The sequence below is a fragment of the Anoplopoma fimbria genome, unplaced genomic scaffold (assembly GCF_027596085.1).
Source record: "Anoplopoma fimbria isolate UVic2021 breed Golden Eagle Sablefish unplaced genomic scaffold, Afim_UVic_2022 Un_contig_12769_pilon_pilon, whole genome shotgun sequence".
Taxonomy (NCBI): Eukaryota; Metazoa; Chordata; class Actinopteri; order Perciformes; family Anoplopomatidae; genus Anoplopoma; species Anoplopoma fimbria.
This window is the reverse complement of record NW_026552677.1, coordinates 22,263-37,918: the sequence shown is the minus strand read 5'-3', so window position 1 is coordinate 37,918 and position 15,656 is coordinate 22,263. Positions and strand designations below refer to the sequence as shown.

The window sequence follows — 15,656 nt, the reverse complement described above, 5'->3', positions numbered from 1 at the left end:
GTTTGACTCTAAATGGAGCATCATTTACTAAATGAACATCATGCTGTATTGAAGAAGACTTGAAACTAGAGATTGAGACCATAAACTCATGTTTACAATGTTTACTGAGGGAATAAATCAAGAGAGAAGTAGAGTCATTTTCTCATAGACTTCTATACAACCAGAGGAGTCGCCCCCTGGTGGACACTAGAGAGAATTCAATTCAATTCAATTCAGTTTATTACCAAGACAAAAGTCACCGAACATTGTTGTCATAGTGTGAGAGGGAGTTGTCTCTTTGTTTCACTTTAGAGGTTATAATACAAAACGAAGAAGGTGTGTAATTAAACTCTTGTCATCTTAACCTCCTTGTTCCTTTAAATGTGATGAAATGAGACGGACAAACACTAAGATAGAGACGGAAAAAACAGCATCAGATCTCATGACCATGACTTCTGTTTGAAGAACCAGAGATAAAAACACTCACACAGATTCAGGAAACATTTATTTACAGCATTTTCAAAATAAAACGACCAAGTCAGTTTGGAAAGGTTTTGGAACTCTGACCTGATAAAAAAGATGTAGGCGTTAATTAAAGCATGTTCCATTGACAATAAAACTCCTTTAGTTAAAAAAAAAAAAAAAAAAAGTGCAGAGGAGTCTTTTAACCCGACAAGCTGATCTGGAATCAGACTGTTGGTCGGTCTAGACGTAAGCTTTGGAGCTGCTGCTGTCTGAGGCCGGAGCTGCTCTGTAGATCTTCTGTCCTTGACTCGTAGAGGAGAAGTTATATGAAAACTGCCTGCAGAAGAAAACGGGAGATCTCTCATTTACAAAAGATAGACGACAATCAGAAAGAGAGATTACTGCAAACCATCATCTGTTAAGCTGTTTCACTATTTGGTAAATGAAAGCGAGACCCAACCAGGTGTCCTGTGTCCAGGCCCACGGTCCTCTACAGGAACGTACCGCTGTGCGTAGACCCAACCAGGTGTCCTGTGTACCACGTGCTGTGTAACGTGTGCTACGTACCGTGTGCTGCGTACCGTGCTGCACGGTCCTGCTGCGTACCGTGTGCTGCGTACCGTGTGTGTACTGTGCTACGTACCGTGTGCTGTGTACCGTGTGCTGCGTACCGTGTGCTACGTACCGTGTGCTGTGTAACGTGTGCTGCGTACCGTGCAGAGGCGGCAGAGGAAGTCCTCCTGCAGGAGCAGCAGAGCAAAGACCCTCCCAGTATGGCCAGACAGGAGGCCGCCCAGCCCAGATACAGACCAGTACCCAGCTCGAACCTACAGCACCAGAACACTCAGAGTCAGCGGCAGGAAGTGACTCACATCACATGACTCACATTAGACACCCGGAAAATATGGGATTTCTTAAAGAAGTGACACAAAATACATTGACTGGATTTTAAGTACTACAACGTTAAGCAATAATTAACCATCTGAACCCCAAAAGGAAAAGCATGTTTTATTCAAACAATCGCCAAAACTACAACGTTATATAACAAAGCCAGAAGCTGTAAAAACTGTCATGATCATCAGATTTTCATCTTTAAGACGGTCCTTGAACACATCATATGTGACATGTGTTGAGAGCGACTGACCTGACCCCTCCATACAGAGGGTCGTAGAAGTCCTGGATGACTCTGGCAGCATACCAGGACACTGCAGTCAGAGTGAAGACACCTGAGGAGGAGACAGACATGAAGACATGAAGATATGAGGACATGAAGATATGAAGATATGAGGACATGAGGACATGAAGATATGAAGATATGAAGACATGAGGACATGAAGATATGAAGATATGAAGACATGAGGACATGAAGATATGAAGACATGAAGATATGAGGACATGAGGACATGAAGATATGAAGATATGAAGACATGAGGACATGAAGATATGAGGACATGAAGATATGAGGACATGAAGACATGAGGACATGACGACATGAGGACATGAGGACATGAAGATATGAAGACATGAAGGCATGAGTGTCCCTCCATCTTTATGTATTAATCTCCTATTTATGCACATTACTGACTTTGCTTCTTCCCCGGAGTTCTTGTGCTTTCTCGCCTCGCAGGTTTCCATGAATCGGGGTTATATTTGGACTGTCATCGTGCCACCTGCTGAGGCCCTGCTGACACCCACTGCTACTACCACTATCATTATTATTATTATTATTATTATTATTATTATTATTTATTATTATCATTATTAGTCACATTACTATTATTATTCCCTATTTCATTATTTAAATTCTACTATAGTCATTGCTGCTTTTATAAGTAGTCTTATTGTTTCCTTGGTTACTCTGCTTACTACTCTTATTATATGAATCATTTATGTCATATACATTGAATGTGTTGTATCTCTGTTATGCTGTTCATTCTGTACACATGACATCTATTGCATTCTGTCCATCCTGGAGAAGGATCCCTCCTCTGTCGTTCTCCCAGAGGTTTCTTCCTTTTTTCTCCCTGTTAAAGGGGTTTTTAGGGGAGTTTTTCCTGTGTCGATGTGAGGGAAGGACAGAGGATGTGAGGGTGTAAGGACAGAGGATGTGAGGGTGTAAGGACAGAGGAGGTGAGGGTGTAAGGACAGAGGATGTGAGGGTCTAAGGACAGAGGATGGAGGGTGTAAGGACAGAGGATGTGAGGGTGTAAGGACAGAGGATGTGAGGGTCTAAGGACAGAGGATGTGAGGGTGTAAGGACAGAGGATGTGAGGGTCTAAGGACAGAGGATGTGAGGGTGTAAGGACAGCGGATGTGAGGGTCTAAGGAGAGAGGAGGTGAGGGTCTAAGGACAGAGGAGGTGAGGGTGTGAGGGTCTAAGGACAGAGGATGTGAGGGAAGGACAGAGGATGTGAGGGTGTAAGGACAGAGGAGGTGGACAGAGGATGTGTAAGGACAGAGGATGTGAGGGTGTAAGGACAGAGGATGTGAGGGTCTAAGGACAGAGGATGTGAGGGTCTAAGGAGGGTGTAAGGACAGAGGATGACAGAGGAGGTGAGGGTCTAAGGACAGAGGATGTGTAGGACAGAGGATGTGAGGGTCTAAGGACAGAGGATGTGAGGGTAAGGACAGAGGATGTGAAAGGACAGAGGATGTGAGGGTGTAAGGACAGAGGATGTGAGGGTGTAAGGACAGAGGAGGTGAGGGTGTAAGGACAGAGGATGTCGCATGTGTACAGATTGTAAAGCCCTCTGAGGCAAATTTGTAATTTGTGATTTTGGGCTATACAAAATAAACTGAATTTAATTTAATTGAATGATGACATGAGGACATGAAGACATGAAGACATGAGGACATTAGTTGAACCCCTTCCTGACGTACCGGACAGGATGAAGAGGACTCCTCCGCTCAGGGCGATCTGGTCCTTGACGTGATCCGGGGTTCTGCCGATCTTGGTGCACTTGAGTCCCAGAACGGAGACGATGGCGGCGGCCAGACCGACCAGCAGGGACAGGATCATCAGAGCCCTGCAGGCCTGCAGGTGAGCTGGAGACCAGGACCAAGAACACAACACAGTCTGGTTTGAGGAGCTCAATAAAGTTTTATTCACACTGGTTTTTTTTCATGTAAAACATGTTTTAAAAGAGTTTATTAATGTTTTTATCAGAGACGGTGGACGTTAACGTTTACAGAGTAGCACTGTGTTCTGACAACCTTTATATATTAATATAATATAATTCATGGATGGGATCGGTACTCACCCGGCAGTCCCAGAACCGTCTTGAACCGGCTGCACTGAAGGGAACCCAGCGACGTGGCGGCGCAGCTCATCCACAGACCTTCAAACTGCCACTGACTGCTGCTGACCGACTCCATCTGACTCCTCACCTTCCACACCTGAGAGGAGGTGCAGCTGGACTGCAGACACCAGGACACCACGCCCAGGACCAGACCCACAACCTGCAGGCCCACCGCCATGCTGCTCAGCGTCACCGTGCACACCTGGAGACACCTGGAGAGACCTGGAGACACCTGGAGACTCCTGGAGACACCTGCAACTACAACAAGCACATTTGTCAATAATCACAGGTGGGGTTCCTCAGGGTTCTGTTCTGGATCCTTTGTATTTTCATTTTACATGCTAATATATAGTGTTGTAACGGACCGTTATTGATCCCTGATCTTACTGATCCCCCTTAAGGATTAAATCCACAGTTTAACGTTAACCATCACAGTGTAAATAAAGTTTTATTGACGATCGTTATCCTCCAATATTCAGTAAAATATGAGATCAGGACTTCATTTATGCTTCTCTAGTCTCTGATCTCTGATGATGTTACATTGTAAACAACCAATCTGTGTTTAAACCAACAGGAGAGCTAGTAACGTTAGCAGCACCGCTAACAGGAGGAGAGCTAGTAACGTTAGGAGGAGGAGAGCTAGTAACGTTAGCAGCACCGCTAACAGGAGGAGAGCTAGTAACGTTAGCAGCACCGCTAACGGCTAACAGGAGGAGAGCTAGTAACGTTAGCAGCACCGTTAACGGCTAACAGGAGGAGAGCTAGTAACGTTAGCAGCACCGTTAACGGCTAACAGGAGGAGAGCTAGTAACCGTTAACAGGAGGAGCACCAGCACCGCTAACAGGAGGAGAGCTAGTAACGTTAGCAGCACCTCTAACAGGAGGAGAGCTAGTAACGTTAGCAGCACCGTTAACGGCTAACAGGAGGAGGTTCAGTTCAGTTACATTATGATGCGTTCAGGCTCTGTTCAGTTAAATGAGTATTGTCTGAAGGTAAATTATAATGTTATCATGATGCGTTCACATGTAATCTGTAAAATGTAGTGTTGGTGATGAACTAGAATAAATCCAGTAGTTTGAAGGAGATGTTTTCACATTAATATAAATAGATATTAGAGATGAATTATGATGTTTAACTTCCTAACACTAGCTCTAATAATAATACATCATTAAAACTAATAATGAAGAGATCTGTTTTAATCCATAAAAATACAATATTTTATTTCCTTATCATTTGAATTTTTATGAAGTAAAAAAAACACTAGAAATTACTATAACAAAGTAAAAGTATATAATTTAGTATTTTTGATGGTTTACTGACTTCAGAGCGTTGAAATGAGTCTGAATCCTTGTTGACCAGCTGCTATAATCAAACAACAAAGGGATCTGTATCTGACAATATGGATCATTAATGATCGGTAAATAAAACCTGATCAGGGATCTAAAAGCTATATTTTATAAATGTTTTCTTACGTGCTGATCCGATCTGTGACCTTTATGATCCGATACACCTCTAACAATATGTCCGTCAAAGTCACGTTTATGAACCACACACACACACACACACACACACACACACACACACACACACACACACACAAACCTTTTACCTTAAAACAGGAGTGTCTTTAACAACAACCCCAAAAACAGATTAATATGAGTGATTTCTGATTTTACACATTTACACGGGTTTGTTAAAAACACACGTCATGATTTTATGAAGTAGTTCAGGCTAACGGCCCCCGTCAGTAAACTGATCTCTTTGTTTTGCATTCATGAACCATTATTAACAATAATGTGAAATAATAGAATATTGTCTATATTTCCATTTCGTTTCAAGACTTGTTGGATGGATTTTAGACATGAACTGATATGTTCATTAAAAATATTCAAGATTCAAAATCTGTTTTCTTTCTTGGTAAATAATTAAAATGACCCTTTGTTCCATTTTGACCTTTAAAACAAAGTAAATCATATCTTGACTTCATGTCAGAGAATAAAGTGACAGTTTGAAACCAGCAGAGTCCATAAATTGGAAGTAAAAGCAGCTTTCTGTCTCTTTCTGTCTCTTTTCTCCAAAAACCAGACCTCTAACTTGTAGTTCTGACCAGCTGAGACATCGGACCTCATCACTGAAGTCCTCCGTGAAGAACCAGACCTCCGTTCTTACCGTCTGAAGGCTGAAGGTTCTGGGTCTCTGCTGTCGGTTCTTCTCTGTAGCAGTTGGTCCGGTCAGCTTCAGAGACATGTGGTCTCAGTGTGGACCTGGTCTGAGGTCTGATGGGGGTCAATGAACCTCCGGACCGGCGCTGAACACACAGCGTTATTGACGTACATCAACCTCAGAGTTTCACCTCCACCCTGTTTGTGAGGAGTCACTTATCTGTGAGAGTTATGGAAATAGCAATGATGATATTTGTGACAATAACTGTAATAATGATAAATCTCGATTGGACGACATGTTGTAATTTGATTATTATAATTATTAAAACATTTATAATAACTCCTCCTGTTGAATCCTTCACTCTTCCTAATTTATTGAACAGTTAACTGGAGTTTAAATAAATAATAAAATAAATGACAGCAATTTAATACCCGTTTAAACTCTGTATTTTATGACAGACAGTTCTTCTGCTGAGTAACAAAAATCTTGATTATTTTGTATTTTTACAGGATAAAAAAATATAAGAAAAGAGATGAAATGAAAAGTGAAAAATCTGGAAGACGTCAAAAAATTCATCAACTTTTCATATTTATGTATACTTATATATGCACATCAATGTTTCTGTTTGTGCATTAACTGTCTCACAGTGTGTATTAGTGACAGTGAATACATTATTATTATTATGAGGTCCAGTCACACAGATAAACATCTGTATATAGAAACCAGACTGTGTGTATGTGTGTGTGTGTGTGTGTGTATGTGTGTGTGTGTGTGTGTGTGTGTGTGAGACTGTTTGTGGACTTTAAACTGTCTGTTTATCAAACTGACTTCATGTTTGCAGATCAGTAAACTGTTAAATGGAGACAAAAGTAAAAATTCCTTTACTTTAACTCCAAATCACAACCTTCAGAATAAAAGCTTTTTAACAAATGGATCAGGATTCACAAATACTCTTAAATGTCAGTAACTTGAAACAATCAGAGTAACTTGTAACAGTCGGAGTAACTCGAAACAGTCGGTCTGACCTAAACTATGAATCATCAGATGGCTGTAGAACAGACAGAGGAGAGAAGAACACTGTTTCCTTCATGAAGAAACAGGCGGATAGTTCAGTGTTCCTGCAGAGAACCAGCCGGTTCACGTTCATCTTGATTCTCAAAGAACAGAACAGTCGTTAAAGCATCGCCTCACATCATTTATTTAAAAGAAAACCAGCAAACATAAATAAACAGTCAGAACCTCCTGGTTTCAGAGTCAGAACCAGAGGGAACCTTAATGAGAACCTGATACAGTGTTTATGTTATTTCAATATTTATCATAGAACTCTGCAGAATCATGGACAGGCTTTAAATAAACCTTTAAATTAATCCATGGATTGTTGTTTTAAGTTTTATTAAAGTTTCATTTCTGACATCTTCTTGGACGGTGGACATTATTTGTCTCTAAAAATCAAACAAACGTGAACAAAAACAGACAAATAAATCTGAGTCCTTCATGTTATGTTTATAAATACGAACATGAATCATCACCAGACGTCCTAGGGAAGCCAAATGGTGCAGCGAGCCGGCCTCTGTCTGTACAGTTTATACATCTTTACATGTTGGTTTTTTTCCCAGCAGCCCCGGTGTTTCAGCGTCCTACACGGCGCCTCCTCCGTCAGCGCCTCCTCCACCAGAACCTCCTCCGGTTCTCAGGTCGTGCCAGAGTTTAACAAAAGGTTCTCGGTTCTTCCAGATCAACTCGTGACCGAACATGATGTACCAGCTGGAGGAGACAGAGAGCATGATGGGAACTTATTTATGAATATGAGGAAAACTCTGGAGAGTAAAAGGATCAACAGTGACTCACACTCCAAACAAGGCTCCTCCTAAATGAGCCGCGTGGTCAAAGAACTTCCATCCCATCACCACACCTGCCGTATCCATGGCGATGATGGCCTTTAGAGCCTGGAGAGAGAGAGAGAGAGAGAGAGAGAGAGAGATTAATGGTGTCTGTCCGACAGGTGAAGCAGGTGTAAGCTGGTGAAGCGAGTCTTACGTTGGCCGCGGTGAAGGTGAACATGGGGAGGAAGATGATGGCCAGTTTGGCTTCTGGCATTTTGGTGCAGACGGCAGCCAGAACGGTCATGATGGCTCCAGACTGAAGAGAGAGAGAGAGAGAGAGAGAGAGAGAGAGAGAGAGAGAGAGAGAGTGAGTGAGACTGGACCTTGTGGGGGGATTTCACATCATTTATCAATACTTTTTGTTTTTGACACTTTTTACTTATATTCCCCCATATTTTTACTAATCATTACTAATATTTTCAGACAATATTTTGTAGAGATTTCTCACTAATATTTTACGTATTATTCTAATAGAGGTGTTCTCAACCTTTGATGCTTTAAATAAAGAAGATTGACTTTCCTACAATCTATGAGTTGTGAGCAGTTATTGATCTGAGGGAGGTCTGATGAAGGAAAATCTATCCAGGAGACATAATGATGAGTTTTGTCTGGTTAATACTTACGGCTCCCAGAGACGGACCGAACCTCCCGGTGGCCGTCTTACACACATAACTGAAAAACGTAGAAACAACACCTGAAAAATAAAGGAAACCAACAATCTGTAACAGGAACGGATCAATACAGGAACTGATCAATACATGAACTGATCAATACATGAACTGATCAATACAGGAACTGATCAACACAGGAACTGATCAACACAGGAACGGATCAATACAGGAACTGATCAACACAGGAACTGATCAACACAGGAACTGATCAACACAGGAACTGATCAGGAACTGACAGGAACGGATCCAGGAACTGATCATCAGGAGGTCAGGAGGAATTATAGAATATACAGAACAATGTTATCTGACACGGACCACCTCCTACAGCAGACAGGCGGTCAGACAGGCGGTCAGACAGGCGGTCAGGGCGGTCAGGCAGTGGGGGTGTTCTACCTGCAGACAGGTAGACGGCCATGAACTGCTCTCGGCCCAGCATGGACACGGCGCTGGAGGAGAAGCTCCAGAGGACGTACATGTTGGCCGCCATGTGGAAGAAAGAGAAGTGACTGAAGGTGGAAGAAGGTGGAGCAGGAGGAAAAGACAGTCAGGAACAGAAGAACAGCAGGAACAGACGACGCAGTCAGGAACAGACGACAGTCAGGAACAGACGGAGGTCAGGAACAGACGACAACAGTCAGGAACAGACGGCAACAGTCAGGAACAGACGAACAGTCAGGAACAAGCGTCAGTCAGAAACAGACGACAACAGTCAGGAACAGACGGCAACAGTCAGAAACAGAACAGACAAACAGTCGAGAACAGACAGAAAAACACCATGTCAGGAACAGACGACAACAGTCAGGAACAGACGACAACAGCCAGGAACAGAAAAACACCATGAGACGGACAACAGCCAGGAACAGACGACAACAGTCTGAAACAGACGACACTACGAGACAAACAGTCAGAAACAGAAGACGACAACAGTCAGGAACAGACAACAGTCAGAAACAGAAGACGACAACAGTCAGGAACAGACAACAGTCAGAAACAGACAACAACAGTTAGAACAGTCAGGTAAGAAACAGCAAACATTCAGAGAGAAACGACAGTCAGTCAGAGAAAACAGTCAGAAATAGAATACTGTCAGAAACAGACAAAGAGAACAGTCAGTCAAAAACAGTCAACAGTCAGACACAAGCAACAATGGTCACACACGGACAACAGCCAGTCAACAACAGCTACAGACTCGTTGTTGGTTTGATCTGTTTGTAATCTTTATCCGAACCGAGATCAGAGTATGGGGCCTTGAACGCACCATCCTGAGGACCTGAAACAGCAGTTAGTGACAGTGTGAGTGCAGACTCACTGGAGGCTGGGTTGGAGGTGAAGTATTTGATCATAGAGCGCTGCAGAGATGGTATTCTCCAACAGCAGAACACTATGGCGTTAGCAGCAATGATCCCTGGGAAAAAGACCAACAACACAGAGACGGCGAGGTCAAGATAATTATCATTAAGTTTGTTAAGACTAAAGTTTGAGAAGAACCCTGGATGTATATTTGTGCTGTAGTTTGTCTGGACGCTCTCTTACCTGTGACCGTCCTCTGACCCTCACTCAAGCTGTTCCACCATTGGTTGATCTGGAACACAAACAGCCAATCAGGTCTCAGGCTGTGATCATCATTATAATCATGACAACACTGAGAATCTGTAAATATGTTTTGTGCTCTGTGTCGGGACTGAACACTCAGACATAATGATGTAAGCCAGAACAAGGTGTCTGTAACATCCCTTAGCTTAGCATTACTTTAAGCTGGTTTAAATTAAGTCCCATAAGAGACATCGTTGAAAACCTTCCAAGCATTTTGTATTTTCTCTGATGTTTTTCAGAGTCTGTAAAATGAGAAATGATAGAAGAACGTGATTAATTATTGACGTTCTTCTCTGGTGGATCACGTGTGAACATCTGTTCACATAAAGACAGAGTTCACAGGATGCCATCAGAGAAACCAGTGACTCAGCGTTCACACTGAACCCGACACCAGCAGCACCTGATCCTGATGCGAGAGCGATGACCTCCTCACCTCTTTGCGGAAGTCTCCTCGTTTCTGAGGTCGCAGCTTCTCCAGCCAATCGGCTCTGACCTCGTCGAAGTAGCTCTGGACTCGAAACTTGAGAGACTCGTACTGCCAGATGGCCGCCGAGCCGAAGGAGCAGCCTGTAAACTGACATGGAGTTAGCACCCGTCTGTGACATCGCCGATGACATCACCTCCACCGCCCAACAGGTAAACACCACCACCTACCCCCACGGTGAAGACGAGCGGCCTGAGGAGCCGGCTGAAGGAGCGGGGGGAGCTGGGTGGAGCCTGATGCTCCATGTGGGGGCGGGGTCCGCCGCTGGACCAAAGCCTCCGAGGACTCTGTGTGGGGGGAGCAGCTCCTCCTTCTTGGATTCTGGTTTCTTGGTGGCTTTCCTGAAGCCGCATCTCTGCTGGAAGCTGTGGGGCCACCTGGTGACAATTAACCAATCAATCAATTAACCAATCAAACAATTAACCAATCAAACAAACAATTAACCAATCAACCAATTAACCAATCAACCAATTAACCAATCAACCAATTAACCAATCAAACAGTTAACCAATCAAACAATTAACCAATCAAACAATTAACCAATCAAACAATTAACCAATCAAACAATTAACACAATTAACCAACCAAACAATTGACCAATCAACCAATCAACCAATCAAACAAACCGCTCTGTTAGCTACCAAGCTAACGCTAGTGGGCTAAACCCAGTTAAGAAGACATATCAACAGAGGACCAAAATGCTATGTTAGCTACCAAGCTAACATTAGCCTGCTGACAGCAAGCTAAACAGACACATCAAAACAGAACCAAACAAGCTAGCTAGCTTTGTTAGCTTCCAAGTAACATTAGCCTGCTAAACCCAGGTGCATCTGTCTTTGAGAGCTAGCAGAGCTAACAGAGCTAACAGAGCTACCAGAGCTAACAGCACTAACAGAGCTTACAGAGCTAGCAGCTAGCAGAGCTAACAGAGCTAGCAGAGCTAACAGAGCTAACAGCTAGCAGAGCTAACAGAGCTATCAGCTAGCAGCTAGCAGAGCTAACAGAGCTACAGAGCTAACAGAGCTAGAAGCTAACAGAGCTAACAGCACTACAGAGCTAGCAGAGCTAACAGCACTAGCAGAGCTAACAGAGCTATCAGCTAGCAGAGCTAACAGAGCTATCAGCTAGCAGCTAGCAGAGCTAACAGAGCTATCAGCTAGCTGAGCTACCAGAGCTAACAGAGCTAGAGCTAACAGCACTAGCAGAGCTAGCAGAGCTAACAGCAGAGCTAACAGAGCTAACAGAGCAGAGCTAACAGAGCTAACAGCACTAGCAGAGCTAGCAGAGCTAACAGAGCTAACAGCACTAGCAGCTAGCAGAGCTAACAGAGCTAACAGAACTAGCAGAGCTTACAGAGCTAGCAGAGCTAACAGAGCTAACAGAGCTATCAGCTAGCAGCTAACAGAGCTAGCAGAGCTAACAGAGCTAGCAGAGCTAGCAGAGCTAACAGAGCTAGCAGAGCTAACAGAGCTAACCTAACCCTAACCCAGGCCGGAGGAGGCGCTCTGTCCCCGGCCGTCACTGACCTCGGTCCCCTCGCGGAGCTCCGTGAAACATCTCCTCCGCTCAGTCTGAGCAGCAGCGCGCAGCTCCTCCACGCCATGCTGACCCCGTGACCCCGTGACGCGGTGACCCCGTGACCCCGCGACGCGTGACCCCGGAAGGTCGGTCATTAACTTCCGCCCGTGACTTTCAAATTAAAATATTGGCAAAGTAAAACTGTTAAATTATAAAAGTGTATTATTTTATTTATTTATTGTAAATAACAATACAATGTTGTCCTATCGGTCTATTCATTATTTCATTATATTTATTAATAATAATGATATATATATATATATCATTATTATTCTTTATTAATAAAGTTATAATTATTATTATTATTATATATATGTATATGTTTTGGGTGATGAAGTGAGTTCTTCTAAATAGATGAAGTTACACGCTGTAACAACAAAGCTGGAACGACATCTGTTGCAGTTTATAATCACACACATTATAAACACTGGATTATTAAATTGGGGATATTTTACTAATATCTTCCGCACATGATGATTTGATATTTCCAACATTTTCAAGAAATTATTGTGATATTTTAATGATATTTCACTTATACTCTTTGTTTATTTTATTTTTTCAGAGGTTTTCTGGATTTCTTTTTAGTGGTTTTAATTTGGAATATTTCTTATATTTTTTCAGGTAATTTCCTAATATTTTAATTGTTTTTTTATTAGGTTTTTTTCGCCCTAGATATTTTAAATGATATATATATATTTTAATTATTTTTGAATATGTAAACCTTTTTTCCCCCAGATATTTAAATTACACTTCAGAACAAACTCATTCATCACAAATTGTAAACTTTTGCAGTAAAACAGAAATCAAAAGTGAAATTGATGCGATTTATTGAAGAGTCTTCGGTCCACAGAGAATAAAATGCTTCACAATGTTAGTGAGAAGTTTCCTTCTACAGAGATTAAATATCACCGACAGTAGAATGAGGACACACCTGTACCTCACCTGCAGGTAAGAATGAAGCCCCGCCCACTTCTGACACCTGCCTCTCATTTGATTCGTTGTCTTTTATGTGACGTCTGATTCTTAGATTAACGAGGATTCATTGCTGAGCTGAAGTCATTAAAGAAAAATTGTGTTTGGTTTTTTAATAAAAAACAAACCAATAATGAGGATCAGAGTCCTTCCTCATAAACACATTAATGTTTGTGCATTTTATTTTGTAGGAGGGAGGAGAGGGGCGGGGTTTCACCGTGTCATCATTTACCAAAATAAAACAAGAATAAACAAATAAAACATCAAATAGCACCAACATTAATTTCATGCTAAATAAATACTCTGATGACATTTACAGTAAAAATATATAACGGATGAGTTCCAATATATTTACAAATCACAGAGAGATAATGCAGAACCAGGAGCGGAACCAGAACCGGAACCAGATGGTTAAACAGAACCATAAATCAAAACTAAAACCACAAACCCTCCACTTAAGATTACACAAACTATTTTAGCTAAATCAAAGAACAGGAAGTTGTTTCTCAGCAGTTCATCCTGTTAACTTTCAAATTAAAACATTTTCTATGGAGACGCGACAACAAACCTTCAGTTTAGTTTGTTTATGGAACTCTGATTGAACTGAATCATTAAATCAACAAAGTGGAAGGTTGATCACATCATCAGCTTCTGGTCCTGGTCCTGGTCCTGGTCCTGGTTCTGGTCCTGGTTCTGGTGGTCCTGGTTCTGGCCCTGGTCCTGGTTCTGGTCCTGCTTCTGGTTCTGTGCTGCAGCTCATCCTGTTTAGATGTTCCACTCAGAGTAACAGGACAGATCGTCACAACTCACTGCTCTCTTTGTTTTGACACTGAAACTGAAGAACATGAATAAAGAACATTTAGTTGAGGGAGAACCCAGAACAGGTCTGAAAGAGAACCGGAACCCAAACACGTTTCAAGGTTTAATGTCAGATATATTCACAGCTTCTCACACAGTTCTCTCCCTACTTATTAACAAAATACTGACTGACCAATGATACACAGTCACTGCCTCACAGCTGACCAATCAGAATGCTTTTCACTTCTGGAGGCGGGGCTAAAGTTCACTCAGGTGTCAATGCCATCAACCAATCAGCGACATCACAGGATGTGACCTAATCTTCTTTTATTTTCTAAATAAATGTCATCCAGATAAAACCGGTCTGGTTTACTGAGATAATGAAATGTTGACATTTGGTAAATAAAAAATGTTTCACCTGACAACAGTTATTAAATGAGGAATATGACTTTTCACATTTTGAAGTTTTTCTGTCAATTACATCACACGAAGATCCAAATGTCACATCAGAACTGATTCATTCTGGGGCTGATCGATGTTTGGTATAAATGATTATTAGTTAGAGTTTTATTATGTTTATAAATTAGATTTAATTTATCCGTTTGGTCTACATCTCTGTACGATCTTGAACATGTCTGGCCTTAGAGAAGCCAAAGGAACTGGTTTAATCCATACGTTTGGACACAATTATCAATAAATTTGAATATTTTTCGTGGTCCCAGTTTGATTTAATTTAAATGACTTGTTTAACCATTCACTCACAGCGGCAGCAAATTACTAACAAACTAACTTTGTTCGTTTATTTTTTACTCACTCTAATGTGCAGAATTTAAATATGTCTTTAGCACCTCCTGGTGGTGAACAAAGACACTGCATCTGACTGACGACGCTGAGCTGAAACCAACAAATAGACTGCACCACATCTCAACTAGATCAAAAGAATGACAACATTTACATGATTACATTTCCGTGTTTTTAAGCAGAGAGTGATTGGCAGAAGAGAGACGACGGCCTCCTGCTGGAAACAACTAGAAGTTTTATCAGTTTCTCATCAGATAAACAGAGACTGAGACACATTGATTTGTTTCAATGCTACAGAAACATCTGGAGTATTAGATAAATCAATTCTTGTTAAAGCTGCAGTAATATATATATATATATATATATATATATATATATATATATATCTTTGACAGAGTCATTATTGCATAGAGTTGTTGTGTCTGGCGCGATCAAACCTCCTTCCGCATCAGCAGACTCACAGTGTCGTGATCTTTCCTGTGACAGAGTCAATAATAATCACTTGCGGGGTTCCTCAGGGTTCTATTGTTGGTCCTTTACATTTTTTAAAAGCTAATCTATAAAATGCCAATTTATGTCCCTCTAAACCATCAGACCTCCCTTCTGTTATCACTCTCACAGTAAAACCAGAAAAAAACACCAACTCATGCAGGTGAAAATAAACTGTTTTACTGATAATCAACTTTCCATAAAGCATCAATTAATCTTTAACACATTGAGAGCGTTTTTTTTTTCTGTGATTAATTCCAACGGTTTTGTTTGTCTTGTACTTTCACACAGAACCCAAATATTTAAAGGTGGAAAGCGTCGTCATTATCAGATTATTACGAGCTTTTGCACCATTTACGTCGTGCGCAAGGACACATTCAAAATGTCCACTATAGTGTACAACAATAGAACGCTCCATAGTCACAAACAAAAAGGGCAAACTTCCTCTGTTCTTAAATTTCACAATAAAAGCCCTAGACA

The 15,656-nt window shown here is 41.6% G+C and overlaps 2 protein-coding genes across 3 annotated transcripts; both read right to left on the bottom strand.

Moving 5' to 3' along the window:
- Window positions 1–467: 467 nt before the first annotated feature.
- LOC129116152 (claudin-1-like) lies at window positions 468–6,034 on the bottom strand. Of its 2 annotated transcripts, none has more exons than XM_054627186.1 (6): window positions 5,914–6,034; window positions 3,705–4,001; window positions 3,325–3,489; window positions 1,589–1,670; window positions 1,158–1,271; window positions 468–781 (listed from the first exon to the last, which is right to left on the bottom strand). In XM_054627186.1, the coding sequence occupies exons 2-6, from the start codon at window positions 3,919–3,921 to the stop codon at window positions 685–687; spliced, it is 675 nt and encodes a 224-aa protein (XP_054483161.1). In that variant the 5' UTR covers window positions 3,922–4,001; window positions 5,914–6,034; the 3' UTR covers window positions 468–684. The 2 variants fall into 2 exon arrangements, with proteins under 2 accessions (XP_054483161.1, XP_054483162.1); XM_054627187.1 differs by having other exon boundaries at window positions 3,705–3,995.
- A 1,048-nt stretch (window positions 6,035–7,082) lies between these two features.
- LOC129116154 (presenilins-associated rhomboid-like protein, mitochondrial) lies at window positions 7,083–12,207 on the bottom strand. Its single transcript, XM_054627188.1, is given in 12 exon segments — window positions 7,083–7,671; window positions 7,756–7,853; window positions 7,945–8,046; window positions 8,414–8,484; window positions 8,855–8,979; window positions 9,746–9,866; window positions 9,995–10,043; window positions 10,488–10,628; window positions 10,709–10,786; window positions 10,788–10,827; window positions 10,829–10,915; window positions 12,065–12,207. Coding segments are annotated over 12 exon segments (1,116 nt in total). The 5' UTR covers window positions 12,142–12,207; the 3' UTR covers window positions 7,083–7,544.
- Window positions 12,208–15,656: the final 3,449 nt, after the last annotated feature.

Bases quoted from the DNA above. Each gene is read 5' to 3' on its own strand.
- LOC129116152 (XM_054627186.1), bottom strand. From the start codon at position 3,921: ATGGCGGTGGGCCTGCAGGTTGTGGGTCTGGTCCTGGGCGTGGTGTCC. The intron at 3,490-3,704 runs GTGAGTACCGAT...CCTGGTCTCCAG, and splicing joins GACGGTTCTGGGACTGCCGG to CTCACCTGCAGGCCTGCAGG. The intron at 1,272-1,588 runs GTCAGTCGCTCT...CTGGTGCTGTAG, and splicing joins CCTCTGTATGGAGGGGTCAG to GTTCGAGCTGGGTACTGGTC.